Source organism: Ursus americanus, chromosome 2 (genome assembly GCF_024610735.1).
Source record: "Ursus americanus isolate L20-20 chromosome 2, mUrsAme1.1.p, whole genome shotgun sequence".
NCBI classification, from domain to species: domain Eukaryota; kingdom Metazoa; phylum Chordata; class Mammalia; order Carnivora; family Ursidae; genus Ursus; species Ursus americanus.
In genome coordinates, this window is record NC_142128.1 from 49460564 (window position 1) to 49486949 (window position 26386).

A 26386-nucleotide genomic window follows, 5' to 3' on the forward strand; every position below is an offset into this window, starting at 1 on the left:
GGGGCTGATACATGGATTTGGGAGTAGGAAGCGTAACGTGTGGAGAGCCGGGAGAAGGAAGAAAATTCAGTCTCCGCGGCCTAACCACCAAACAGTGACTGGCAGAACCCCTCACATGGCACATCCCAGCTGCGGGGTGTCCCGGCGTGGGGGCGTGGTCTCGCGCTGCACGGGCGGGGGCTGACCCTCATCCGGGCCACGCCCCGCCCTGCCAGTGGCCAAGGGCGCGGCATCCTCGCTTCCCTGCAAAGCTGTGGTCTGCACCAGCCGAGCGAAGGTGATCCAGGTGAGCCCCCGCATCTACGGGCAACGCGGAGTGCCGGCTCTCGGGGCACTTCTGCTCCAGCGCTAGGCACCACCCCTACCTCTGCCATCCCGGGTTGACTAGGGATGCGCTCCCTTTCCTCTTTCTGGTCTGTACACTTCTGTCTACCTTTCCATCCCCTTTGCCCTCCACCTGCCCTGCATCCTCCCCCTGATGGAGTGGGTTTGGAGCGTTGAAATGGGGCCCACCTCGCCATCTGTAACTCAGGGAGACTCTCAAGGTCAACACTTAAGTGCCTTCCCTTCCTCTCCTCCTGTCCCCGGGCCGTGCAGACCCGAGCTCCTTGTTTCTGCCTCCCAGAGCCCACCCGACTTTGCCAAGTGCAGCTGTGGTGCAGAGATGGGCGGGCGGGACGCTGCAGGGCGGTGGACGGTGCAGGCCCGATCGGTAACAAGTGCCCTGGAAGCCCTGCGCCTGCTGCGGATGTGTTGCTAGGAACCGTCTGGGAGAACCTCCCAGGGAATTGTGTTTGTTTTCCTGCTGCCTCATAGAAAGGTTTCTCCGTCGGTACCGGAACCCTTCCGTGGGTCATTTCCTACCTCGGCCCGAGAGCAGGAGACTCCGCAGGGGAGGAGGACTCTCAAAGTAAGGTTCTGCTTTGGATTTCAGAGCATTTTTCTCCTTATCTGTGTCACTGCAGGGAGCCCCGGGGCCCCTGCGGGGGGCAGCTGCTGGGCGGTGGAAGGGGCGGGAGACTCTGGTGAGTCATTCTCCTAAGTTGTGGTTTCTGCTATTACTTTCCTTTCCGACCGGGAGTTCAGGAGCTGCTGTGTAGCGTACGGGACAAGTGAGTGTGGAACAGGAGGTGAAGGAAGCGCTGAGACGAGGGTGGGTAGGAAAGGAGTGACAGAGCTGGGGCTTTAATCGCTTCAACTGGAGAAAGAGAGTCCCGGAAGGAAGGACACTTACTGCTGTGCGGACCAATGGCTCTGCGGGTGCTGTGGACCTAGGCGTGGTCCCGTGGAACTGCTGCAGATTTGAGATTCCTCTGTGCGTGGGAGCTGCAGCAAGGGCTTCTCCTGAGAAATCTGTGGATCACCGAGAGCCTGCAGTTTGTGGGAAGCACCCAGGGTTATCGGTCAGAGTTACAAGGCTATGTTCTAGTTCAGTGAATTCAATAATAATAGCATAGTATTCTGGTCAGGGGATCAAGAATATTTATTCTCACAGGAGTTAAATTTAACCAAGTTAGATAAAACTAACCTCTCAAATCCAAAGAAATCCTTTTACCCCTGGGAAGACGTTCAGTTAAGCTTCCGTCCTGACACAATGTTACAGAAATAGAAAACTTTGTCAAGCAATTTGTTTTTCCTGAACTGATGTTACTATATATAAAACAGATATACTAGAAAGATCACTGTAGCCCGCTATAGAAAGTGTACACGAGGGGCTTCCTTAGAGTAAGGGACAGAACGGGAAAAGGGCAGTCTTCCCCCTAATTTAGACTTCCTCCTGTTGGCCTAGAGTCCTGAAGAGACAGCCATGAAAGGAGATTTCCTAACCTGAAGGACAGCAAAGGGAGCGAACATACAACAAGGAGAGGCTTTATTTACCCCATTATCCAGAGATGTGCTGAAAAGCATGTCTGGAGCGATCTGCAGTGAAGTGGATGACAAATCAAGCTGTCAAAATGCAATTTAGTGCCTACTGTACAGTTAACTGTATTTAAACCTATTGTTCCCTATTTAATATTTCAATATTCTGAATCTGTATTCAGCATATAGTTGCCAACCACAATTGACCATGAACCATTTAGTATTTTTAAGCAATGTTTTTTAAAAGATTCCACATAATGCTACAGTTTATGCAGTTGAATTCATTAATACTACTTATGAGTATACCATCCTCCTAAAAAGGAAGAATTCAGCAGTTACCAGCTAGGATACTGCTATGTACAAGAGAATTCCTGTTTCCCTTACTCTCTCTCACGGTGTCTACCTACCTACCTATCTTTATGAGGAGGAAAAACATCAATGAGGAGATGGGAAAATTGCACAACCTTCCAAACAACACTTGCAAATACCTTTAAGGATTGCATATTTGGGACTGGAAGTCCCCCTGTTGACCCTCTGAGTTCTTGCCACAGTTGACCAGTTCATTCACTGAAAGTCATGTTCTAATACTTTGATGCCTTAGTTCACTTTTTTTTTTTAATTAAGTGGTATTTTAATTTCTCCAGCCAAAGCAACGTGAATGGTTTTGGCTTGGCTTCATCCTAAGTACAGACAGGCACAAAGAGTTGGACCCCTGATTCAGGCAACCCTGGGGGTTCCTTCATCCAGAATGTCTGATACCCTGGTGAGGACAGCAGCTGCTAAGAATTAACTACAGTCTGCCCACATTTCTTGCGATGGAAAATCCAAGTGGTGTCACTGTGACTCATTTGAGATTTTTGTTTTCCTCTTGTGGAAGTCAGGGCTTTGTTTCCCCATGACCTTCAGTTCCTCTGTAATGCCAGTTAAGGCACAGGTTATGTGGAAATCATGATATGAGAAGAAAAGCCAATTTCTGTGTTGCTTTGCTCCTTGCAAACCCGTACACCTGAAAGACTGGAGGAAGTTTTTCCTTCCTGGAATCTCACCTCTTAAAAGTCTTACTGCAGTGCTGACACTCATGAAAAGAAATTTTAAAATAAGTTACTTTTTGGACCTTTTCCAAGTTTTTTTTTTTTTTTTTCCTTCCAATTAGAACGTTCTTAGGCTTTAATCAGTCACAGGCTTGGAGTTAATTATTAGCTGTCTATTCCTATTAATATATTTTATGCTCAGGAGAGAGTTTGGGGAGATAGAAAAATTCCAAAAGAGGTCAGGTGTGGTCACACTTGCTCTCCAATCTCATTAAGACGCGGTAGAAGCAAGCGTCGAAAGCATAGACTCTGGAGCCCGGCTGTCTCGCTGTGTGTGAGTCCAGGCCTCCTCTGTGATGGCTGTGTGACCTTGGGCAGATGACTTAACCTCTCTGATGCTCATTTCCTCATCTGCAAAATAGAAGTAATAAGATATCATAGGGATGCTGTGAGCAGTTAATCTGGTGAGCTACTTAGAACAGTGACATGTAATAAATAAGACAGGCCAATAGTAGGTATTACTACTAATAATTGATTTCTCCTACCACTCTATAGTCTGTATCACTACACCTACCCATCCACTCTATACCCTCAGACACACTGGTGTCCTTTCTCTTCCTTACACAAGCGAAGTCCTTTCCTGGCTCCTGTGTCCTCGCTGTTTTCTCTCCCTGTGTCTGTCTCCCACATCACTTGATGTCTTTCGGAGCCCTTCTCTCAGTCTGCTACTGTCCTGCTTCATGGCCCTCCTGGGTTGTCTCCCTCCACATCTCTGTGTCTTCTGGAGGATCAGGACCTCCGCTGTCAGTCTGGATTGCCATCGGAGCCCTGCGCACCTCGCCACCTCGCGTGGTGCCCGGCGTGGAGTGGGGCATAACTCAGGGAAGGAACCGTGCCCCAAAGCAATACTGAAGAAGGTGGTAGGTGTGGACTTCAGGCAAGCGCTCCATTTAGGTGAAATGGTTTGTCGTGCATTGATTGCAGATCGGCTCCATTTAATGAATTGTTAGGCGATTTTATTTTCTTCTGCATCCCGTGGCTTCTCCTCATTCTTTCTTCTGCCCGCTGAGGTGGGTGCCTTCAGACCACGGGGAAATGTCCTGCGGCCTGTCGCTGGGATCACATCCCGTGGGACCTCTGCTGCAGATGGCCCAGCACGGCCCCGACTTCTAGGTGCGGTGCCCGCGCACCTCTCACCCCATAGAGCCTTTTGTGTCAGGAAACTGGGAACGTTTGTCGTCACCCCAGCAGAGGAACGTAGGATTTGTTCTGTCTTGTTACAGGCTACTCTTCCTAGTATCTTGAGGAGCTGAATGACCAGTTTTTTCCGGGGGAGACTCAGTTCCATTCCGGCAGAACTGTTCCGATGAACTCGAGCATCATGCTGGGGCCGCCCTCCCGCGCTCCCAGCCCGTGCGTGCAGGGAGGTACTCATTGTTTGCAGCCCTGTCGGTTCACCAAAGTGCTGGAATTCAAACAACATGGGAAACTTGAATTTATGTATGTATGTATGTATGTATGTATGTATGTATGTATTTTTGAGAGAGCACGAGCGGGAGGGATAGGGAGAAAGAATCTATAAAGCTGAATACGTTTGGATTATAACACATTGATCTCTTAAAGGGACAGATCCTCTGCCCTTCTAACCGTTAGCTTCTACTTTCCAAATGTTCTGCCAGGAACATAGATGAGGAATCAAAGGATGTGAGGCACCGGGGAAGGACCGGTCTCCGACCTGCCTCTGCTGTTGGCCTCACTGAGTTCATGATCGGGTGCTGGATGAATAACGGTATCCTATTCAGCTAACTTTTCACTTTCAGCCCTTGGGGAGATGGTTGCCAAATGTGCAATGCGATGGTGGGGAGCAGTCATTCTTCCTCACCTGGGTTGTTATTTCTTCTCTTAAATGTCCACGCACTTTTTAAAAAATCTAGCTGTCAGGGTGCCTGGGTGGCTCAGTCGGTGAAGCGTCTGCCTTCGGCTCAGGTCATGATCCCGGGGTCCTGGGATTGAGCCTGGCACTGGGCTGCCTGCTCAGCGGGGAGCCTGCTTCTCCCTCTGCCTCTGCCCCACTTGTGTGTGCCCGCGCGCTCTCTCTCTCAAATAAATAAAATCTTCAAAAAAAAGGAGAAGTGGCCGGAACTGGCATTTTGAAATGTAGGATGGACACAAAGAAATCCTGTGGTTCTTTTTTCTCTCCTATCGTGGAAACAGGGAACTACTTTTGTGCGTCTTCCCTCTGCATGGGTTCGTGAGGGTCAGTGCCCTGCCTGAGATGACTGTGGGGACCATTCATTTGTAGAAACAGCTAGAGGCAGAAGTGAGGCTGGGCAGCTGCCCTGGGGTGCCGTAAACAGGCTAAGTAGACACCCGACACAACCTCAGTGTTTTCTGAACCACCTCCGTGTTGGGAGACTCACAGAAGTCCATTTGGGATGATCAGATCAGCCGTGTAAGTGACCATCCTTGTGTTAAGGTTCATGAAAATGGTGGGTTTTGCCTCGTAAAATAAGGAACCATGTATAAGGAAGGTTGGATAAGTAGCACAGGGAGCCAAATAAGAATTTTAACGAAACGTCGGGGATGGCTGCAGGTCAGTCTGTGAGTGCTTTATCATTGTCCCATTCCTGGGTGTGTAAAAAAGGACACCGCTGCAAAACTGCAGGAGGATTTGAGGAGAACAATCTTGCAGGTGGAAGTAGGGGGTGACCACTGTCCAGCTTGGCTTTTTATCTGCTTGTTTGAGGGCAAAGAGAAAGCTGAAAGGTGAAATCCTTTCTCCCTTAAAAAATCCGATTGATTTCATTTAGTAAAAGATTAAGTTGATGTCACTTCATGGCTCAGAAGTGATCATTGGAGGCAAGTGCTCAAATCTATAAAGCCTGCCTTTACTCCATTTGTGCAACGTTGATTGTGCCCTGGGGAGTTCCTGCTGGCAGCCGAGAGAGACTTGAACAAGTAGTGAAGGAGTGCTTCACCCCAGGGGTATTCTGATGAATGTGGCTCAGGATGTGTTCTGGGTAGTCGCTGGAACTGAAGGAAACCCTGCCCCAGTGAGATAAGGCCAGTGGTGGCAGAAGCAGGAGTTGATGATCAAGCAAGAAAAAGAAGTACAAGGCATTCATGATGAAAAAGAAGTAAAACTGGGGGCGCCTGGGTGGCTCAGTCATTAAGTGTCTGCCTTTGGCTCAGGTCATGATCCCAGCATTCTGAGATCGAGCCCCGCATCGGGCTCCCTGTTCAGTGGGAAGCCTGCTTCTCTCTCTCCCACTCCCCCTGCTGTGTTCCCTCTCTCGCTGCCTCTCTGTCAAATAAATAAATAAAATCTTAAAAAAAAAAAAAAAGTAAAACTGTCTTCTGCAGATGACACGATCCTGTATGTAGATCACGGATCCAGCTGTCTCCCTTCTCCTGGGCTCTCGTGCCCCGGCTCTGTCCGCCCCCCCTCTTTGCTCCCAGGGTGCAGCTCCGGTCCTGCCTCGGAGCTGGAGTTTTGCAAAGGTGTTTCTCCTTGTTGCTCCCTGCCCTGTGCTGGGAGAAGGAGTAATCTGACTCCTGGGTAAAGGGCAAACCCCGCAGGGTGATGTGGTAGCAAGGAGCTAGCTAGACCTGGGGGTCCGTCTGCTTATGTTCAGACCCCAGCTCTGCACTCCCTAGCTATGGGGCCTTAGACAAGTTGCTGAACTCCTTTTGCCTCAGTTTTCTCCTCTGTCAAACGGGGATAATGGTAACTACCACATGGGATCGCCGTGGGATTGTTACCTGATGCAGGAGGTCGCGCTGAGACACAGCCCGCCTGTGTCTTAACCCTCGGCACAGGGCTTCCACCGTCTCCCATTTCCCCTGAAACCCGGCTGTCAGAGGGCCCCTCTCACCAAAGCCAGAGCATATTCTTGGTCTGTTCGTGCATCTTGGTGGAAGTGTCCCTGGTTCCTCTTTGGAGCGCTTTCTTCCTCACGTCTGGGGTCTGTGCTGATCCTGCTCCCTTCGACCTTGAACGCTCTCTCCACGTGTAAGAGTTGCGTCCACCCAGAGGGCTGTCCGGGTTAACGGTGGTGCTTGCTTGCTCAGCTGTACACCTTTCCCTTTGGGAGTGACGCTTCCGCTACTAATGCGTAACATTGTTGCACCTTTTCCTCCTCTCTGCCTCTCTCCTTAGTCCCTGGAGGGAGAGGCGGCAAGTACTGACTGATACTTGGCCGGTAAAGCCTCTCTCGTGATCTGGGTCTGTCCTCCCTCACCCTGTCTCCTGGTGCTCCCACCAACCTCGGGGGCCCAGCCACACCAGCTGCCCTTCTGTCCCGCGAGTGTGCCAGGCTTTTCCTCACCTAGGGCCTTTGCACGTGCTGTGTACTCTGACCTGAATATTCTCTGCCCCAGAATGTTGTGCGGCTGTTTCCTCCTCATTCTGTGTCAGTGTAAGTGTCGCCCCAGCAAGGTCTTCTGATGTTACTGAGATACAGTTGATACAGGACATTGTATAAGTGTGAATGTATCATACATTTCTTTCATGTTTATACTGCTGTACAATTGCTGTTGGAGTGTTAGCTGACACCTTGGCGTGTTTGTTATTTGTCTTCTGTCCTCATTAGAATGTCAGTGCCTTAAGGATGGGGACCCCGTCCTGTCCACTACTCTGTCCCCCACCGCTCAGCAGCGCCTGGCGTACAATAAGTGCTTTCATGTTGTGGTCAAATGAGTGAATTAAGTGTTCTCGGACACACAATGCTGTCCACACTAGAAAACTAACTCCCTCTCAGACACACTATGCTGTCCACACTGGGAATCTAAGTCGGCCGGCCTTTTGCCAAATTTGAATCTCTTTCAGACAGAATTGGAACTAATTCCTGAGTTAGCGCCTTATTGATTTGTAGGGAAATCGGTATCTTCTTATTTAGGAAATAAGACTGACGTGGGCAGACAAGCACGCTTACCAGTATTTACAATATGTCTTTGTATTTGGGTGAACGTTTATTTTTTTTAAGATTTTATTTATTTATTTGACAGAGATAGAGACAGCCAGTGAGAGAGGGAACACAAGCAGGGGGAGTGGGAGAGGAAGAAGCAGGGTCACAGCGGAGGAGCCTGATGTGGGGCTCGATCCCATAACGCTGGGATCACGCCCTGAGCCGAAGGCAGACGCTTAACCGCCGTGCCACCCAGGCGGCCCTGGGCCAACGTTTATTAAGTGTTCATACCAGATGCTTATCTAGTTTATTTCCTTTGTTGTTGTTGTTGTTGTTGTTTTAAGGATTCATTTATCTATTTTAGAGTGAGAAAGAGCATGTGGGAGGAGGAGCAGAGGGAGAGGGGAGGGGAAGAGAATCCAAGCAGACTCCCCACTGAGCATGGAGCCTGGCCCCCGGGCTCGATCTCACGTCCTGAGATCATGACCCGAGCCAAAACCAAGAGTGAGATGCTTACCTGACCACCACCCAGGCGCCTCTAGTTTATTTCCTTTAATTCCTCAAATCATCCTGCGAAGTCAGTAGTTAGTATTCTCCTATTTTGTAGAGAAATTAGGTAATATTCCCAAGCTCCGTACAGAGGCAGTGTCTAGACACACATCCATCCGACTCCAGGATTCCTGCTGTCTCCACTCCTGCGGACCTTTCCAACAGGAGAAGACAAATCATAAAAGAGTGTTCAAGTCTACTAGAAGTAAAAACATTTCCAAAAAGATCTCTATTCTTAAGGGGCACCTGGGTGGCTCAGTCGTTAAGCGTCTGCCTTCGGCTCAGGGCATGATCCCGGAGTCCTGGGATCAAGCCCCACATCAGGCTCCTCCACTGGGAGCCTGCTTCTCCTTCTCCCACTCCCCCTGCTTGTGTTCCCTCTCTCGCTGGCTGTCCCTCTCTCTGTCAAATAAATAAAATCTTTTAAAAAAAAAATCTCTATTCTTAAATAAGTGACAGGAAATTAAATTAAATACAAAATCTAGTTTCTTTTAAACCTTCAATTTAATATCCTTTCAACCAAACTATCTTGACTCATCTCAAGACTCAAGACGGCCAGGAAACAGTTAACTGAAAGCATATACCCCTGCAACTACTAAGAAGGGAGGGGAGAACAGAAACCCTTCTGTCCTATTTCTGCCTTCCCCCATACATTCACTTTCATTTTGTAGGGTATGTTTGTACCCAGTTTCTCATCATGGCTATTTAGGGGAGAAATCTGGAATTGGGTGTGTGTTTATTTGTTTGCCTGTTTCCCCCAATAGAAGAACATAAGCCTTGTGAGGCCAGGGACCAAAGTCTGGGCTGTTCATCTCCAGCAGGGGCGCAGTGGGTGGTACCCAGCAGGTGCTCAGTAAACTTGAATAAGCAAGTGAATGCACACTCACCCCCAACTTGGACCGCAGTGGGGTGGGGGCGGGGTGTTCAATGACTGCAGTTCACCGATTTCCGTGGTCAGCACTGGAAACGTGCTTCCTCCTGAATACTCCTGCTTTTCAGATACTTTGACACAGCTGGCTAAGAGTTCAGAAAAAGAAGTGAATATATATAGTTCTAAGTTTGCTATGTTAAAATAGCAATTCTAAATGATAAATTCTTAAATGTATATTATCATTCATTCAAACATCCCCTTTTATAATTGAATCAGGGCAGAGACGGTTCGCATTAACACACATCATATAACCCGCTCCAGAACATTTACTGAGTGCTGTGAGGCATCGTGCTGTGCGCTAATACACAGCGTCCCCGTTTCTTCTCGCGACAGCCAACAACCACAGGGCGGGGGGGGTACCACCGATGTCTCCATGTAAAAAATAAGGAGGCTGAGGCTGCTGAAACAACGTGGAGGAATTTTCCCAAGGACACGCAGCTAGGAAGTGTGAGAACCAGGTTCTGAGCTCAGTGTCCTTCCAGAACTGCATCCGTAGCTGCAAAGAGCACAGAGCAGATGAGTGACGGGATTCAGGCTGGAATTCACATGTGACTGTTTGGTTCCATCGCAGAATATTGCCTATTCCCCTGATTTCTCAATTCCTAACCCTTGTCAGGCCACTTTCCGTGTGGTTTTTTGGTATATATCTGCTCATTGTGGAAATGATAGAAAAGTACAAAGGAAAGTCTACAAATCACCTGTCTAGAAATAATTGTGTTTATGATTTTGATATTTTCTTTTTAAATTTTTTCTATTACAGAGAAAACTAAGATTATACATATATATACAATATAGACTTTTTGAAATTTTTTAACCTAACATGCTATATGTGAAGCCCGTTTCAACATCTTTAATTGTGTGCACACCATTTTTAATGGTTATACAATATTCTGTTTTATGGGTGCACTGTTTATTTAATTAGTCCTCTTTGCTTGGCCATTGTGCCGTTTCTGTGTTGCTGTCCTAAGTGGCACTCAAGTGAATGTCTTTGAACCAAATGCTGTCGAGTTTCTGTTACTCCCTCCCGCTAGCTTCCCAGTGGAATTAATGAATTAGCAGGTATGAATGATGTAAAGAATCTTACTGTTGTTGGGCTGTTCTCCAGATGGTTCTATTGTACACTTTCCCACCACTGTGCAATAGTGCAAACTAGGTGCTTTTAAATAGGTACCCAAATACATTTCTATTTATACAAATTATAACTTCTCATGTATACAGCTGGAGTGTGACCAGCCTCGAAAACACTGTGACGATGAACAAATGCCATTATACAGCGAGGGGGGTTTCAGAGGATTCTGCTTTGGAAGTTGAGCGGCAAAGGGGCTATTAGACCACATGCCGTGTGTGGCACCATGTCGAAGACTTTGGTCTAGGACAGACTCCCACCCCCAAGACCACTTGATCTTCTTGGGTCATAGAAGGGTTGCTGGTGACACAAAGCAGGTATATAATCAACAAAACGTGGTGTGCAGCCCAGTGGGTGCTCGTACCAGACGTGAGGAAGCCTGTGGCCGGGAAGCTATCTCCTAGCTCCAGGGCTGGGACAGCCTCGGGTGTGGCTGTGGCTGCCAGGGCTTGGCCTCGGTCCCTTGCGCTGCCTCCCCTTAACCAGTGCACACACCTGCACCCGAGCCCACAAAGGCCGATCTTTAAGGGGTGGGAGCGTGCTTGCACTGGATTCCTCGGAACAGAAGGACTCAGCAAATGATAAGGGTTTTGTTTTGTTTTTTTTCAGATCGCTGACTGAATTAAGCTGATTCTCTCCTGAAAGGACAAGTCTTAACCATTTTCCAGTCCCTGTTGGATTTAGGCTTTCAATAGCTCTGGTGACAGAGCTTTTTTCTGTGTTCTGACCTCCTCTTTCTCTGCTTCAAAGGTTTTCAGTAGATACTTTTGGGGGAACAAAAGGGAACTTAAATCGCTTAGGCGACCACTTTATGCTGGGCATGGTGCCAGGCGACAAGCATTCTGTCAGTCGGAGGTGTCAGTTCCGAAAGCACCTGGAGTGGCGGCGGCTTGCTTCGTTTATTCCACAGGTGTCTGTAGGCACACTCTGTGCTTGGCGCGGAGGATGCCGGACAAACGCAGTCACCCCCGTGGGAGCTTAGCAGCTGCTGTCACTGGCTGCTGTCTCTGGTTTAGCGCTGATCACACCAGCCGGGCAGTGCTGACTGCTATGGTGTTTGAAGCAGGACTCCTCATTTGTGGGGAGTGCAAGGGGGTCAAGGAGGGCTGTCCTACCCGTCCTACAGGCGGCTTCCTGGGCTTTGTTCTAGCGCCTCTGCGGGTGTGTCCAGGCTTCTGCAGGTAGAGGCTCAGGGAGGTAGGCACTCCCCCCCCCCATCTGAGCACACTTGCTTTCCCACGGCTAGCTATGCGGTCTTTTGCAAACCGCCCACTCTAGCACCGGACTCTGGGTCCCCTTACTGTAAATTCTCTGCCCTTCAAAGGTACTTGTTGTTCCTGGCTCTGCTTGCCCATAGGCAGAGTCCTTTTCCCTAATACCCATCACTGTAGCAAAGTGGGAGAAGGGTAACTCTCACTAGAGTGTGATTGTCTAACAGGTTTAACCTCCCAGATTGCGTATATACCTTGGAAGAGGAGCTCAGTAGTAACCATTAATTTCAGATTGTAAATTTTTTAGCAGTCACCTGAGTGTTCATTGCCTGCAACAGGAACATCTATTCAAGAGGTGTTTGGCCACTTTGCTTCTCCTACCCCAAGCCCGGACAAACCAGAAAAACCAAGGGCAGTGACTAAGCCATGTTGCCTGTGCCTGGGTGTTTGGGGAAGACTTCTGAAACTTGCTCTGGCCTTAGCTCTGCTTTCTTCTACTTGAGCCTCCGTTTCCTTTTCTGTGAAGTGAAGCTAATGGGATTATTGTGAGGGTGAAAAGGGAGCTGAAAAGTGCTACACAAACACAGGGTGACCCCATGCTGCCGGGGAGCATGGCTGGGGTCTGGAGGTGGGCTCTCACTCTAGGACTCTCTCGACTTGTAAACCTTGACCTAAGCCAAGTATGGTTGATTGACTGTCCTTAAACAGGTGGCTTCTGACAGAGTGAGTGACGGCTTCATTTTAAATGACCTGTATAGCCAAACGTTGTTGAGCTCCAAGGACATCAGATAGGTTGGATGGCTCAGTCATTGCTATTTTCAAAGAGGTGCTCAGAATTCCCCCTGTATTTTTGTCTCAATAACTACTACCTCCCTGAGCTGATTTTGGACATTTCAGGAAGCAACTAATTCTAGAAGGGAACGAGGGCAGAGAGGTTTGGAGGGCAGCCACAGACTGCCTGCTTTCTGCAGCCGTACCTGACAGTGAGGAGAGAGTGGCCAGGAGGCCAGTCCTGTGCTGAGTCACGGCACCAGCCCTTTGCAGTGTGTCCCCTTCCAAACTGGGCGAGGTGGGCTGGGCAGCCTGGGATGCAGCTCAGGGTGAAGAATGGAGAAGGGGAAACTGGGGAGAATTACTGTGGATCGGGAGGGGGCAGGGGGCAGACTTTAGGACTTCAGCCTTGTATGTCCTTTTTGAGACCTAAGGGAAGCATACTTTTAAAGAACTGAGCTGCTTTCTGGCCCCAAATTCCACAGTGAGAAAAGCGCTATGACCCCAGCATCAGTGAAGCTCTCCATTTCCAAGTGGGATTAAAAGGGGACATGGGAACCAGACTGGAATCTAAATGGGAATCCCAGTTCTGGGGCCTTCTATTTTGGACTCTGGGAATGGGCCTTACCCTCCGGGTACTCTTTGGAAATAGGGATGGTCCATCTTGCTGGGTTGCTGGCGAGGGCAACGAGAAACACTTGGGGGCAGGGGAGCCCTCCTGGGCTTATAGGACAGATTGCAGGGAGCCAGATGGCAGGGGTGGTCATTCTAAAGCAAATGCAGAACATACACGGGAGCTGCTCGCCTGCGGCAGCCTCGCTGACAGTGGGCAGGCAGTAATCTCAGGGAGCACGGGGGCTATGGCTCCGTGTCCCGCCTGCCTCACCTGTCCGGTGACCAAAGCTCAAAGCGGTTGGAGGGGCAGCACTGATCCTACCATGAGATGACAAGGGCTTCCTCCCACCTGCCAAGTTCTTTTCTCCTTGCTGGCCAGTCTGTTGCTCCTCTTTTCTTTCCTGCTGGGGGCAGAACAGTCGCTAAAAGAGCTGAAATGGTAGAACAGTGAAAAATGCTGAGGTTTGCTTATTCTCCATTTTATGATGACATTTTTCAAATATACAGAAAAGTTGGAAGAATCATATACTGACATCCCTATAGCCACCCCCTGGTTTCCATAATTAACGTTTTGCTCTGTTTGTCTTGTCATTGCTTGATGCATTGCAGAATAAGTTGCAGGCATCCGATCACGTCCTGGGGCTCGTGCTGAAGTGAGGATTTGATGAGCACCCTGGCTCCCGCGAGCTACACAGAGCCGGGGCTCTTGGCAGCGTGATAGGCTCTAGAGCCAAGCTCTGTTTTCAGAGCACTAGAACTCGGTCTCCTACCTGCTGCTAAGCCAGTATGTGCCCCAGGGCTAAAGCGAGTCCCAAGGGGCTGCCCTCGTGTCCCCCCAGCCCCCCGCCATGCCAACAGACACACGCACACAAAAAACTTGGAATCACTGTATACTTACTGTTCATATCCTGCTTCCCTCTCCCTCCCTCCCTCTCTCCCTTTCTTTCTCCTTTCCTCTCTCCCTACCTCTCTCCTCCGTGTCTCTCTCTCTCTCTAATATATCCTTTAGGATTTTGCCAGTTAACCTTTTTTTCAAAAGTGTGGTTTTTAAGCAGCTGTGTCCCTCTCCGGCAGTACGCACTGCGGTGGTGAAGCTACCTTGTAAGCGTGGTGCTCATCGGGAGAGGACACGTGACACGATCGTGTACTTTCCTGAGTGTACATCGCATGCTTGAGTGACGGCTCGATGCTGTTGTGTGATACAGCATGTGGTCTGCGTCCTAGGAACATCTTGTTTACTCGCACCTCTTTGATCTGTAGCTAGACCTTGGCAGGTAGTGCAGCGCCGAGCTGCAGGCCTCCTCCCGTGGGTGCCTAACGTCGTCCTCTTTCCGCAGGGCCAGCATGGCTGTCCTCTCTAAGGAGTATGGGTTCGTGGTTCTGACCGGCGCTGCCAGCTTCATCATGGTGGCTCATCTAGCCGTCAACGTTGCCAAGGCCCGAAAGAAGTACAAAGTGGAGGTGAGTGGGAACCTAGATTTGTTAAGGCGAGACCTTGTTTTCAGTCGTGGAAGGAGAGGTGAGAGCTGGAGGTCAGCGCTGGCAGTCTGAGAACCGCAGCTACTCGAAGTGCTGCCCCTTTCGGGCAGGAAGAAGGCACGAGATGGGGGGCCCTGCTGGGGAGCAATGTCCGTCTTGTTTTCATGTGGTCTCTTCCGTGGAAAGACCAGCTGTGCTGGGGCGAGAACAGAATGGCCCTGGGCTGGAGCTAGGTGCCAGGAAGAGTGTTATTTTCTAACGAGGGGTAAAAAAGCAGGACCACATCAAACCAGAAACTGCCCTGCAGCAAAGGCAGCTGCCGAGAAAACGAACAGCACGGCCTACGGCGTGGGAGGAAGAATCTGCAAATCATACGTCTGATAAGGGGTTAATATCCAAAATATATAATTCGTACAACTCAATAGTAAAAAAAAAAAAAAAAAAAAAGACCGAATTTAAAACTGGGCAGAGGACCTGCACATCGTTTTTCTAAAGACTGCATACAAATGGCCAACAGGGACATGAAAAGGTGCTCACTGTCACTCATCATCAGGGACATGCAGATCAAACCCACAGTGAGCCCCCACCTCACACCTGGTGGGGCATGGCTATGATGAAAAAGACCAGAAATAACCACAGCTGGCGAAGATGGGGAGAAAAGGGAACACACTGTTGGTGGGAATGTGAATTGGTGCGGCCACTATGAAAAACAATGGAGGGGCCTCAAGAAATTAAAAATAGAACTACTGTATGAATCAGCAGTTCCACTTCTGGGTATTTATCCAAAGAAAATGAAAACACTAACTCAGATAACGTGCACCCCATGTTCGTTGCAGCACTGTTTACAATAGCCAGGACATGGAAGTAACCTAGTGTCCATCAGTGGATGAGTGGATAAAGGAGAAGTGGTATATATCTAGGATGGAATACTACTCAGCCACAGAAAAGAATGAAATCTGGCAATTTATGACGATATCAATGGACCTTGAGGGCATTATGCTAAGTGATACAAGTCAGACAGAGAAAGATAAATATTGTGTGATCTCACTTATATGTGGAATCTAAACCAAAAAAAGCTGCAGGGTACAGCATGGCAGCTATAATTAATTATTCTATAGTAAATTTGAAAGTTGCTAAGAGAGCAAATCTTAAATATTCTCATCAAAAGAAAAGAACTCTGCAACTATGGTAACTAGACTTATTGTAGTGATCATTTCACAACATAATCATTGTGTTATACACCTGAAACTAATACAATGTATGTCAATTATACTTGGATTTTTAAAAATAAGTAATAAAATTAACTAAGTAGAGGTAAATGGCAAGTCTCCCCTGGTGTGCCACTTTAAAAACAATATCATAAGGTGATTTCCTGCTTCTCAAGTAAAGAAGAAACGTGTGGTGCTGAGGTCAGCCTGGGCTTAGACGTTAGACCTAAGAAGGAGGTCTATTAAATGCTTCTTTTCATTCCAGCTGTCTACAAGAGATTAATTACTGAGCAAATTTAAATGTCTGTTTCTGTTTGGCAACTTATAATTAGACTCTCTGACTAGAGGTTCTTTTTAAGTTTTCATATTGATTTTCCTTTTTTTTTTTTTTAAATGGACGCGTCCATTAAAATTCTCACACCCTCAATTTCTGTTCTCCCATTAAGGAAAATCTTAGAAGGTTGTGGTGTCTGATAACTCTTGGGAAGGAGCTGTTTCCCTGTGGTGTCTTTGTGATGCATCGGGAATCCAGCAGTCATGGCTCAATGTCAAGGGCACGGACGGGGTCTGGCGCGTGCTGCCTCCCTCCCTTGTGCAACTGTGGCACAGACGTACATTCTTAGGACTGGATTTTAACAAGTACATTGAATCTGCTTCTGAGAGTTGAGACCCTTGTCACTGCAAATATTGAAGCAGAAAGTGATCATCTGTCAAGGGTGAAGTAGAAGATGCTTGAGGATAGATTATCTTTAAGGTTGACTGTAACTCAACACTGAATGCTGCTCTTGACCATTTGATCCACAGTATCCCATTGTTTTCACAGTACCCTACCATGTACAGCACGGACCCTGAAAACGGGCACCTTTTCAACTGCATTCAGCGCGCCCACCAGAACACGTGAGTGTTGGCCCCGCAGGGAGCTGGGGATGTCTGCAGAGGGTGCATTTTCTGCTCAGCACCCCGGCCTTTAGTACCCCGTTGGCTGAAGAGCAGCTGGGACGATGATCACGGGCTCCTCCGTAAAAGGGTCATAACAAATATGTCTGTGGACAGATTGAATATTCAGTTGTTAGAATAGTGGGGTTCTGGATAATCTTTTCAAAAATGCCTTTCAAGGTGTGTGGGCCTTTGACAGCATTTGCAAGGTGCCCTGTCTAAGCTGAGACTGAATGTCCCAGCTCTGGGGAGGGAGCAGCTGTGAGCTCTGGAAGGGAATCTACTCGAATTCGCCACCACCTTCCCTGTCCGCATGTTAGAGCTGCGGACTTTTGCTCAGCGTGTTCTGAGTTACCTTTGATCCCGTGCAGAGAAAAGAGGGTGCATCCTGGTGGTGGGGCTTCTCCCTGCTCTCAGTGCTTAGTTTTACTCTCAAGGGTCTAACTCAGCAAGTGAGAGCGTAAGTGGCTCTTTGTTTCACGGAGACACACGCCAGTGGGGCACTTTTTAAAAAAAGCTCTCTGTCTATTCCAGGTTGGAAGTGTATCCTCCCTTCTTATTTTTCCTAGCTGTTGGAGGTGTTTACCACCCGGTAAGTGTTTCCAGGGGGTTTTCATCTGTTGGGATTTAGTTCACTGAGCTGTTAGGGAGGAAAGCGGGAAATGGACCTTTATGAACGTCTTCAATGTCCATTTAAAAGCATGTCATTCCATTACTTGTTACAGAGTCCTTTAAAATAGGTAGAACTTTCCCATTTTTGAGAGATCAGGAGAAGCCTCATGGATACTATGTAACTGTCCCAGGGACAAATAGCGACACACAGAGTAGAAGAATCAGAACTTGAACCCAGGTCTGTCTGCTCCTGGAAGGTTCATGTCCAGAATTTTCTCACGTGCCACAGTCAGACATTGACAGATCGCCTGAGGTTACAGCGGTGAACAAAACAGGCCAAGACCACCTGGGTTACTCTTACTTGGGGTCACAGACTGTTAGCGCTAGACGTGATGCGTGCCAGGGAGGAAAACACAGCAGGGCGGGTGGAAAGGGAGTCCCGGGTCGGGAGACTGTTGTGCGTGGGGAGGTCAGGTGAGGATTGTGCCGGCTGCTGGCGTGACAACGAGGCAAAGTTAAAGAAGGTGAGGGAGCAGGTGCTGCAGGTGGTCAGACGTCTTCGGGGGAGGCGCGAGGGCAAGGCCCTGAGGCGGGAGCCCGTGTGGTGTGTCGAACAGCGAGAAGGGCAGCGCGGCTCCCGTGGGGAGCAGGAGGCGGGGGGAGACCGCAGGGCCTGGTAGGCCATGATGACCTCGTGGGCCGGAGAGGTGGTCTGCACTGTACGTTACCTAAACAAAGTGTGTTGAGGTAAGCCGGATTGGGTGCCAGTTGGGTCCTGCCTTGGACAGAAGTGTCTGCTTTTCAGGGGCCAGCTTCCCCTCAGCTGAGTTCTGAGCAGAGTGCTGACACTTCGTGTTTCTGGCTCCCAGCCTCACCTGAGCCTCTGCTCTGTAGCTAAAGGGCCTCGTGCTTCGTTCTAAGCAGCCAGAATGGCACATCTGTAGTTCGTGACCTTGAAGTCCTATTTTTTTCAAAGAAACATCTGCTGATGTCTCAGAGAACATAGTTCTTTCTTGTGCCTCTGTGGGTCCCCAATGCTAGCAAGCGACTAGACTGGCCGGTCTCCCTAGTTAGGCCTCCCCTGATGTCCGCCCCCATCCCCTTTCCTGTCTGTCTTCCCTAGACCCCATTCCTGTGCTTAGTTCTCTAAAATACTCCAAGAACTACTCTGGGGACAAGCATCAATGTTGTTCCTAGGTTTGGTGGTAACTATGCAAATTACAGCAAGCATGGCCTGCTAGAGACCAGGTTGCAGGTAGTGACTTATGGGCCTGGGTTTCACACACCTGATCGCTAACCTTACCCCAAATCAACTAAACAAACACAAAAATCTGAAGTACTATCCTTACCCCCTGTGAACTGCGAAGGCACACGGAGACAGAGCACGATGTTTCACACGCCCACACCCCCCCTTCTCTCCCGACTCCTTTTGACCAAACAGGTCACCCCAGGAGGGTTCTCACATAGGACTTGTCCTCTTGCCTAAGTTTTACTCTCTTCTCAAGGGTCATGGGAAGGGGAAGACTTCTCCCTCCAAGACCACGTATTCTGGGGTGGAAACATGACACACACAGCCCACTTTCTCTAGCGGAGCCCCTCAACCCAAGTGCGGGCCGCAGCACAGCCTGCTTTGAGCCCCTCCCAGGAGGCGTTGCGGGGGAGCCTTACTGAGAGATGCAGTGACAGGCCCATTGAGGCAACCAGGCTTCTCTGCCAGTCCTGCCTTGGGGTCCGTTTCCTCTTGGGGCTTACCCTTCGACCCCCTGGCCTGCCTCTCCCTCTCTTGTGCGCCCACACGTGAGTTCCCCAGGGCAAGCCAGGAGGTTCCTTCCACCCCATGCACGTGGAAGGCCAGCCCTCATTTCCCCCATCCAGAGCAGTTCATGGAAGAATCACAGATCTTTGATTTTTCTGAGACAAGTAACATACCTGTACCCTGACTTGGGTGGTGGAGCATTTTACCGTATCCATGGAAGTTTTGGTTAAACACTGTGTCATCAACCCTAGATGTTAATGAAGACCTGCCTGTTTCTGGAATGCCAGTTTTAACCTAGCCTTTTTATTCTAGCGTATAGCTTCTGGCCTGGGCTTGGCCTGGATTGTTGGACGAGTTCTCTATGCTTATGGTTACTACACAGGAGGTGAGTACCTAGTGACGTCTGCCAAGGAAACAGATCGAAAACCCCATGCTACTATATTTTTCTTCTTAGCAGGGCTTTAAGAAAAGGGGAAGTAACTTGATATTTAGGTGAAAGGTCTGGTATCTTCCTTCTCTCTACTAACCTTTGGAACTTATTTTTACCGAGCATTTTCTATGTGTCAGTTGCTGCTCTAAGACCCTGGTGTCTGCTGTTTAACCTGACAGCAGTTCTATAATGTAGACCATCTGTCCTATTTTACAGATGGGAGACTGAGGCTCAGAGCTGCTACTGTGAACTAGGAAGCCAGGATTTAAACCCGGGCAGCCTGACTCCGGAGCGCCTGCTCCTAATTCCCTACTAGGAATGGTGTGCCTGAGAAAGAGGGGGAGAAAGACTGTTTTGGCTGTATTTACCTCTTGAAAGCGGGGGAGCACTCCCAAAGGTCCTGGAGCAAAGTTGCTCTAATTATCATCCCCTAATTCTCTTAAGGTCCAACTAATACTATCGTGCCACATTTCGTGGCATGCAGTATGGGACATACAGCTTGAGGCCAACGTTGGCTGAACTCTTCAGGCCAGGTGGTCTGATGTGCGACCCCAGATGCCTTGCTAGAATGGATTGTGGATGTTGACGGCATTGTCCTTCTGGCACCGCTAGTCACCTCTGCTCTTTCTCCTGTTTCAGAGCCCAGCAAGCGGAATCGGGGAGCCCTGGGCTCCGTAGCCCTCATTGGCCTCATGGGCACGACGGTGTGCTCTGCTTTCCAGCATCTTGGCTGGGTTAAAACTGGCTTGGGCGGTGGGTCCAAATGCTGCCACTGAAGAATTACAGGGTGTTCAAAAACTCATTCATTTTGAGCGACTGACTTTTATTTTCTGTTATTTTTTTTTTCTAAATATAATAAAAACTTACCTGGCATTAGCCTCATACCTAAACCTGACTCTGTTGCTGATTTGAGTCTTTATCTAAAAGAAGTAACCTGTTCCTACTAGATGGGAAAGGTGATGGATACTGAGCCTCTTCCTCACCTGCCAGCGGTGTTTACTTCGGTGAAACTGTAGAAACGTCTGACTGTGGTAGTATGTTCATAACCGTACCACAGCCGTGAAAACCTGGGGCCCGAGGAAGGAAACTCTTTTAGCCTGAGTTGGGATATAAGATTATCTTACCATTTGCTGTTAAGACATATGGTAACAACAAGGATTTTTTTTTAAATTTCTATTAAAGATTGCTTCTATCTTTAGCAAGATAGAAGGGTACCTGGATGGCTCAGTTGGTTAAGTATCCAACTCTTGATTTTGGCTCAGAGGTCATGAGCGGGGTTGTGAGATCAAGCCTCACATCTGGCTCTGTGCTCTGCATGGAGCCTGCTTAAGTTTCTCTCCCTTTCCCTCTGTCCCCCCACTCTCTAAATAAATAAATAAATAAGGTAAGTAAATAAATAAAAATTAAAAAATTTTAAAGATTGCTTCTATTGCTTAAAAGCTAAAGTTACAAACTAAATTTAAGATTATAAAACTTAATAGAGATACAAAGATCTGATTGCATAGGTCCAAATGGGGAAGGACACCTTAGCAACAAAATGTGGAAAACTAAACAGGTTCGATGACCTGGAGAAGGATGCTGGCTGGCAGACTGAGAGGGCTGCCCCCGAGTGAATGTGGCCGTGAACTCCATTCACAGAAGGGCAGCGTCTACACCCGTGCTGCTTAGTACAGTAGCCACGAGCCACATACGGCTGTTTACATTCAAATGAGTAAAACGTAAGTACAAATCCGTTCTGTAGCTGTTCTCATCACATTTCAAGCGCTCACTGGCCTGTGAGGATGAGAGATGGTGTCTGCACCCAGGTCCGACTCTAAAATCCATGCTTTTCCCACTGTACTCCTCCATCACCTAAGGCTGGAAATGCTCTGCTCAGCAACTGGACATGGTCAGCCGTGGCCACATGACCACCTGGAGGCCAGCGGTATACACTCTACCGTAGTGTCATGAGATGTTTGCCCCAGCATGGAGCAAAAGAAGGGAAATGACTGTTTTCATAAAGTTTTAACTTGCATTCTTTTTTTTATATTAAAATGTCCTTTGGGGCACCTGGGTGGCTCAGTTGGTTGGGCGTCTGCCTTCAGCTTGGGTCATGGTCCCAGGGTCCTGGGATGGAGCCCCACATTGGGCTCTCTGCTCAGTGGGGGCCTGCTTCTCCCTCTGCCTGCCCCTCCCCTTGCTTGTGCTCTCTCTCTCAAAATCTTCATAAAAATTAAAAAATAAAATACCCTTTATAAAATGATGGTGGTGATGATTGGTGTTTTTGGTCCAGACTTGAAAAAAATAAAGACTTTATAATAGGCTGGGGTTATGATTTTTTTTGGTTTTTGTTTCTTGTGCTTATTTTCTCATAAGTGCACCTCAGGTTAGGGAACGGTCGTGGTTTCCTTTCTCATCACACAGTCTGGGCGTCAGGGAGGCGGCACAGGGACGGCCTGGGGACGACGTGGCATTTTCACCTTTGTTGGGAGTCTGGACGGGATGCTTTTCAAAGTCGTGTGATCCGTCTTTGTCATTTTGCTACTACAGAATGGGCTCGAAGAGGTTTTAGAAGGAACCCCACCACATGAAACGATGCTGTGACTGAGGGGGGAACCCAGAGCTGTGCCTTTCCATTTCCCCAGGCCCCCCACTCAGGGCTTGGCCGATTGCAGTGTGTAGACCCCTGCCATAGAAGAGAACCGTGTTTGACAAGCTACTTTCTGATCAATTCCAAAGGTGGTGTAAGTCCCGCACTCACGGCTAGTTTGACAGTGTATGTTCCACAGGCGGTTTGGTTCCGTAGAGAAACACACTCTGGGCTTTGCTGTAGATGGAAACTAGAGAACCACGCGCGTCTAATTACTCCACATAGTACCGCGGGGGACTCCCTGCCCGGGAGCTGTGTCACTTGGGCAGGTTTATTAGCCTCCCTAAGCCTAAGTTCCCCCAGGTGTAGACTGGGGATAAGGATAACACTTACCCTAGAAAGTTCCTGAGGATCAAACGACAGCACACGCCCCGTGCACCCCAGACCAGCTCCGGTTCCACCACAAGGTGTGGGGAGCGCAGCGCCACCTGCTGGTGAAGCTTCATGCATCAGGAGTCAGCAACCAGTGACCTACTACCCTCTTTGCTTCTAAGGAGCCCCTGCTCCAGGGTTTGCCCCACTCCCCTCTTCCTCCCTCCCAGCACTTGCCCCCAAAGGTGGTCTCCTAGCTCACTCGAAAACTGAACAATGTCTTGGGTCCTTCCCTTGTAGGCAGCACCGTCCAACAGAACTTTCTGACACCATGGGAAGACTGGACATGGGCATTGTCCAATACGGTCCCCACTCCCCATGTGCGGCATTAAGTACCTGACATGTGGCTAAAGCAAGTAAAAACCTGAATTACTTAATCTTAATTAAATGTAAGCAGCCACACGTTGCTAGTGGCTACCATACTCAGGCAGCAGTGGTTCTCAGCCTGTCTGCTGAGTTCAGCTTGGCGGGGACCTCAAGAATCCAGATGACCAGGCCATACCCCAGATCAGCTAAATTAGAATCTCCATATCTTTAAAGCTCTCTCTGGGCACTTCTGTGTGGCCAAAGTTGAGAACCATTGCTCTAAGCACAGAGTTTGGCCAACTACTGTGCCTAAGAATCCCCTAGGGGTCTTGTTAAAATGCAAATCCTGATCCTCAGGTCTGAGGAGGGACAGAGATTCCGGGGGTCTAACAAGCAGACGCTGCTGGTCGCTGGGCCACTGTGAGGAGCAAGGCTAACCCAGCCCCTCTGATCCATTCACTTATGCAAACAGCACTTCCCATGAGCCCAGGGCCTGACAGTTCTGGCTTTGAGAGTTTGCATTTCTGAATTGTATAAAACTTCTGGACATGAGAGCCTCCATCTTGAGAAAAGCTCCATTTTCCATTCTAAAACAAATGGCTAAGGAACTCCTGAACTGGGCAAAAGGACCCTTGGACTGGACTGGCCACTGTCTTACAAGCAACAGCTCATATAGGCATCAGGAGACAGGGTTAGTTTGCAGTTACTCCCTTTAAGAAAATCTTAGGAGAGAAACAGTAGTCACCCCTGGAAGAGAAGATGAGACAGGGAGGGAGAAAGAAGGGGGCTCTTCTGCATAACTTTCAAAAAGGGAATCAAAATAACCTCAGAGAAAAAAGACGAAGACGAGGAGTCCAAGAGAATTTCGCTAGAGGACCTAACTTCTTCCAAATCAGAGGAAGGCCTGGCCTCCTGGTTAAGTCAGTGTTTCCTGAAGCGTCTTTTGTACATAATACTGTCTGGTAGACGTGTGAAGGACCATAGCTGGTGGCATCCTGGCAGGCACGGTGGACGGTGCGGGCTGGGGCAGCTGAAGAACACTGCCCCCAATCCAAATTCCGGAACCTGTGGAAGTTCCCTTCCAAGGCAGGAAGAGACTGCAGATGTGAAGAAGAAGCTGGAGCTGAGGGATGACGACGGACGCTCCGTGGGCCCTAAATGCCGTCACACGAGTCCTTGTAAGAGGGCAGCAGGGGGAGCTGAAGATGCTAAGCTGTTGGCCTTAGAGACAGAGGAAGGGATCATGAGCCAGGGATGCAAGGGTCGCTCTGCACGCTGGATGAGGCAAGGGAAAGGATTCTGTCCTGCAGCCTCCGGAGGGAGTGGGGCCCCGCCAACGCCTGGAAAGCACCTAGGACTTCAGGTCTCTAGGTCTGTGGTCACATGTTATTGCAGTCCCAGGAGCCCAGCACACAGCATTTAAGTTCCAGGACCAGGGAAGGATAGCAGGAAGCACGAGAATTGAAGTCCCAGCCACCCGGCCTCTCTGATTCGGTTTCTTCTTCTGAACATCAGGGCTAGTATCTCGCTTCTGTTTAGCGGGAGGACGGAGTGAAGATGTAGCAGTGGGGACACAGCGGGGATTCCAACACTGGTTCCCCCTCCCCTGCTGCTTTCCCTCTAAAGGAACAGCGAAATCTGTCTTCTCTGGGGCGGCTCCTACTTGCCTTCTGTGCAAATAAACACCCGAGAGGCGGGTGCAGTTGTCCTCATCCCCCAACACTGCGGTGTTTACCCATCCTGATACACTTAGATGCGGGCCCCGTGAGGAGGACCTCCCTCACCCCGATGGCTAAATCAGCTACCGCGCTGGTTCCTTCCGTGCGCCAACCCGACTGGGCTAAGGGATGCCCAGACGGCTGGTCAAACATGGTTTCTGGCTGTGCCTGCGAGGAGGTTTCCAGAAGTTATCAGCAATTGAATTCGTGAACTGAGGGAAGCAGATGGCTCTCCCCGGGGTGGGTGGGCATCGCTCAGTCTATTCAGGGCCTAGACAGACAAAAAGATGGAGAAGAGGGGAGTTCGATCTCTGCCTGAGCAGGGACATCCATCTTCTGCCCTCGCACACCAGCGCTCTTGGTTCTCCGGCCTTGCCTCAGACTTGTACCCTCTGCCCCCTTGGTTTTCGGGCCTCAGCCTTGGACAGAACCACGTCACCAGACTTCCCGGTCTCCAGCTTGCAGATGGCAGACTGGGGCCCTTCTCAGCCTCCAAGATCATGTGAGCCGATTCTTACAGTAAATCTTCTCTTATTTCTACCTCCCTGTTCCCTTATTCTCTTCTGTGGTACTGTGTCTCTGGCCAACCCTGACTCGTGCAGCTAACGGACATAAACTATTTCCCTAAAAGGCAGAGAAAGGGGCAGGGTGAGGACCCCTGCGACGGGCTGAGAAGTCGCCGTGATCTGACAGCCCTGCAAACACAGGCACTGCGTGTCAGAATGGGGAAGGGCACAGAGCCTACAAGTTCCCACGGACCATAAGCATTCATGACAGCAACGAAAGCCCATCCTTGTTCCCGAGTGCAAAGGACAAATCCCCGGCCTTACACATTGAACTTCAGCCCTATTCTGTGGACTAGCATTCCCTGGAGATGGGCTTCGTTCCAAAACGCGAAGCTGAAAGGGTTAACAGTGTGATTTATTGCATTTCGGTGTGCTGCCGTAGCATATGGCTGGCCTGTGTATTTAAAAAGAGAGCAGGCTGTCTGTCGTGCAAGGGCTGGAGACCCATTTTCTCCACCAGCGCCGAGTGGAAACAAAAGGCCTCCTCTGGCAAGGTAACCATCACGCAGAATGTGACCCTGTCATCTCGATCCCGACCGTCGGCTTTCTCAATGGAATGACAAGGGCTCAGAGCTTAAAAATGTCCATGAGCAGGAAAACGTCTCTACCGATCCCACCGGGAACCTAACCAGGAACGAGTTCTTTGAAGCAAGCCAGAGACTGGGCATTGTCAGCGGGTCAGACCTGTGAGAGAAGCAGAATCCTGGTCCCTCTCCCTGTTCTCCAGAAGGGTGTTACAGATTTCACAGACATCTGCTTAGAGCGCAATCACAACTTTCTTGATTAGTAGCTAAAAGGCACTTGGGCACATTTTCAATGAGGAAGGGGACTGAGACATGAAGAACACTGAGCCTTTCTCTTATCCTGAAAGACACAGTTCCGGGATTGGAAAGGACGGCCGCTGCACGGCCTCCCCCGCGACCCAGTCCTCGCTCCACACCTGGCCACGCCGCACGTTCTCAAAAAGCAGATTCCACATCCCCCATCTCCACACACACAGTCTTCAGCTGTGAATAGTACTCGATTGTCACGCGGCCATTCTCTCTGCCGAACCCTGAAAGGGAGAGCGGGGTGACGATGAGCCGTGGGACTGAAAGTCACGGTGACCGTCAAGGACGGGCCCGGTGGACCCCAGCGGGGGGAGGGACACAGAACCGACAAGGTTTGGGAGGAAGTCCTCAACTGCACGTACCAGCTATGGAGCCAGGCACGGGCAAAAGTGACCCACCGGCCTGCGAGGCGGGGACAGGGGAATATCCACATCTCATTTCTGTTCTGGGTTGAGATCTGAAAATGTTCAGGCTTTCCTATCCAGTGTAAGAGCAGTCTCTACAATAATCGCCGGACGCCTCTGAAAGTTGGTGCTAACTTGG

At 49.4% G+C, this 26386-nt stretch overlaps 2 protein-coding genes across 4 annotated transcripts in view; one reads left to right on the plus strand and one right to left on the minus strand.

Moving 5' to 3' along the window:
* Positions 1-128: 128 nt before the first annotated feature.
* On the plus strand, positions 129-20317 carry MGST3 (microsomal glutathione S-transferase 3). 2 transcript variants are annotated; one of them, XM_045809674.2, is made up of 6 exons: positions 129-286; positions 14339-14462; positions 16512-16585; positions 17159-17216; positions 19305-19377; positions 20062-20317. In XM_045809674.2, exons 2-6 carry the CDS (start codon positions 14346-14348, stop codon positions 20196-20198), a joined length of 459 nt encoding a protein of 152 aa, XP_045665630.2. In that variant the 5' UTR covers positions 129-286; positions 14339-14345; the 3' UTR covers positions 20199-20317. The 2 variants fall into 2 exon arrangements, with proteins under 2 accessions (XP_045665630.2, XP_045665631.2); XM_045809675.2 differs by lacking the exon at positions 129-286 and adding an exon at positions 817-910.
* The window catches only part of ALDH9A1 (aldehyde dehydrogenase 9 family member A1), a 30552-nt gene continuing 20225 nt past the window's right edge, over positions 16060-26386 (minus strand). The window contains exons 11-12 of one of the 2 annotated variants that reach the window (XM_087856093.1): positions 25954-26067; positions 16060-24718 (exon numbers count right to left, since the gene is read on the minus strand). In XM_087856093.1, the coding sequence (XP_087712219.1) occupies positions 25973-26067 (95 nt within the window). In that variant the 3' untranslated portion in view covers positions 16060-24718; positions 25954-25972. Of the gene's footprint in view, positions 24719-25347; positions 26068-26386 lie in introns of those variants that run through there. The other variant, XM_045809673.2, reaches the window with a different exon arrangement.